This window comes from Rhinopithecus bieti, unplaced genomic scaffold (assembly GCF_001698545.2).
Source record: "Rhinopithecus bieti isolate Rb0 unplaced genomic scaffold, ASM169854v2 scaffold_68663, whole genome shotgun sequence".
Classification (NCBI taxonomy): Eukaryota; Metazoa; Chordata; class Mammalia; order Primates; family Cercopithecidae; genus Rhinopithecus; species Rhinopithecus bieti.
The window spans coordinates 13308-16099 of NW_016825561.1; the positions used below are offsets into that span (position 1 = coordinate 13308).

Below are 2792 nucleotides of genomic sequence, written 5' to 3' on the forward strand. Positions count from 1 at the left end.
AAGCAAACGAAAGAGGGGAATGTAAATTAGTTCAACCATTGTGGAGGACAGGGTGGCAATTCCTTAAAGACCTAGAACCAGAAATACCATTTGACCCAGCAATCCCATTACTGGGTATATACTCAAAGGAATAGAAATCATTCTGTTATAAAGATACATGCAGGCATATGTTCATTGCAGCACTATTCCATATAGCAAAGATATTGAATCAACAAAAATGCCTATCAATGATAGACTGGATAAAGAAAATGTGGTATATATACACCATGGAATACTATGCAGCCTTACAGAGGAATGAGAGCATGTCCTTTGCAGGGACATGGATGTAAATGGAAGCCATTATCCTCAACGAACTAATGCAGGAACAGAAAACCAAACGCCACACATTATCACTTATAAGTAGGAGCTGAACAGTGAGGACACATGGACACAGGGAGGGGAACAACACACACTGGGGCCTGTCAGGGGGATGGGGGGAGGGAGAGCATCAGGAAAAATAGCCAATGCATGTGAGGCTTAATACCTAGATGATGGGTTGATAGGTGCAGCAAACGACCCTGGCACATGTTTACCTATGTAACAAACCTGCACATTCGCACATGTATCCTGGAACTTGAAATAAGAAATATTATTTTTTAATTCAAAACATTAAAAAAATAAACAGAGACTGTAAGTTTCAGGTTTGAACTTTTTGACCCAGTAATAACCCTAATATAAGGATAAAGAAATAGGCCAGGAGCACTGGCTCACGCCTGTAATCCCAGCACTTTGGGAGGCTGAGGCAGGTGGATCACTTGAGATCAGGAGTTCAAGACCAGCCTGGCCAACACAGTGAAACCCTGTCTCTACTAAAAATACAAAAATTAGACAGACGAGGTGCTGTGTGCCTATAATCCCAGATTCTTGGGAGGCTGAGGCAGGAGGATTGCTTGAACCCAGGAGGCGGAGGTTGCAATGAGCCAAGATCGTGCCACTGCACTCCAGCCTGGGCAACAGAGCAAGACTCAGTCTCAAAATAATAATAATAATGATAATAATAATAATAATAAGGAAATAGTCAAATATGGATAAAGATTCATGTTCCAGGGCATTCATTGAATTGCTGGGTTTTATTTGTTTGTTTGTTTTTTGTTTTTGAGATGGAGTCTGGCTCGGGTTCTAGTGATTCTCCTGCCTCAGCCTCCCTAGTAGCTGGGATTACAGGTGCACACCACGCCCGGCTAATTTTTGTATTTTTAGTGGAGATGGAGTTTCGCCGTGTTGGCCAGGCTGGTCTCCAACTCCTGACCTCAGGTGATCTGGCTGCCTCAGCCTCCCAAAGTGGTGGGATTATCCCAGGCATGAGCCACCACGCCTGGCCAAATTACTGTTTTTACTAGCAGAAAAGTTGGAAATGTCTAAGTGACCAACAAAGGAAGAATGATTAATCGTGATGCATCCATATTATGCAACTACTAAATGTTTTCAAAGCATGAAATACAGAAAATGCTCATGATATAATGGGAAGGTTGGTAAATTTCATGTTTAATATGATTTCAAATACATTTTTTAAAATGAAAAGTTGAAGAGAGAGACAAAATGTTAGCAGGTTTGGGGTGATTTTAATTTTCTGTTTTTTGTTTTCCGAATTGTCTACGCTGATCATGTATTACTTTATAATTTAAAAAGTTTAGGCCGGGTGCGGTGGCTCACTCCTGTAATCCCAGCACTTTGGGAGGCCGAGGCGGGTGGATCACCTGAGGTCAGGAGTTCAAGACCAGCCTGGCCAACATGGTGAAACCCTGTGTCTACCAAAAATATAAAAAATTAGCCAGGCGTGGTGGCATGTACCTGTTATCTCAGCTACTTGGGAAGCTGAGGCAGTAGAATGGCCCTCACCAGATGGGGTGGGAAGAATGTGAAACTAATTTTACATTGCAGTTTCAGAGTTTATCTTTATATCCGAATAGGTATGCAGTGGAACTGATGAAGACCCTGATGATAAAAACGCACCCTTTCGGCAACGGCCATTTTGCAAATATAAAGGGCATACTGCTGATCTCCTTGATCTTTCATGGTCTAAAGTAAGAAATTCTTATTTGAATCATATATTAATTCTGTGTGTAAGGAGCTGATACTATAGTCTTAAAGCAGAATTTCTTCTCTGGGAAACCTCAACTGATTGGATGAGGCCCACCCACATAGTCAAAGGTGATCTGCTTTACTTAAAATCAACTGAGTATGGATTAATTACATGTACAGAATACCTTCACAGCAACAACTAGATTGGTGTTTGATTAAATAATTGAGTACTAGCTTAATAATTAAATAATTTAGTACTAGCTAAGTTGATACATAAAATTAACTGTTATAACCACCTTCTTACCAGAATTATTACCTTTTCTTTGAACTCATTCTCCTTAACCTTTCTCTGGCATTTGATGATTTGATGCTATTGATCTTTCTTGAACTACTTGATTTTGGAGCACTGTATGTTCTAGATTCACTTCCTATCTCACTGACTGTTCCCTTGTTTGCTTCATGGAGGAAATATTTAATAGTTTAAAAAAAATTGAGAACCTATGCAACTATACCTGCTATGTACCAAGTACTTTTCATTCACTCAAAACACATCCGTTGATCATTTTACCACCTGGTTAAGAAATGACCTCTGGAGCCAGACCCCCAAGGTATATATTCTTCCTAGTCTGCCCTTTATGTTGTGTGACCTTGGGCAAGTTATTTAACCTCACCATGCCTCATCTGCAAAATAGACATAATAAAAATATAAAAATATATAATATAAAAAATAT

At 39.7% G+C, this 2792-nt stretch overlaps 1 protein-coding gene across 1 annotated transcript in view; it reads left to right on the forward strand.

Moving 5' to 3' along the window:
- Nucleotides 1–1949: 1949 nt before the first annotated feature.
- Nucleotides 1950–2792, forward strand: part of LOC108522688 (WD repeat-containing protein 44) — a gene marked incomplete at its 5' end in the record, with an annotated part of 17666 nt that continues 16823 nt past the window's right edge. The window contains one exon of the mRNA XM_017863058.1: nt 1950–2063. Within this exon, the coding sequence (XP_017718547.1) occupies nt 1950–2063 (114 nt within the window). The remainder of the gene's footprint in view (nt 2064–2792) is intronic.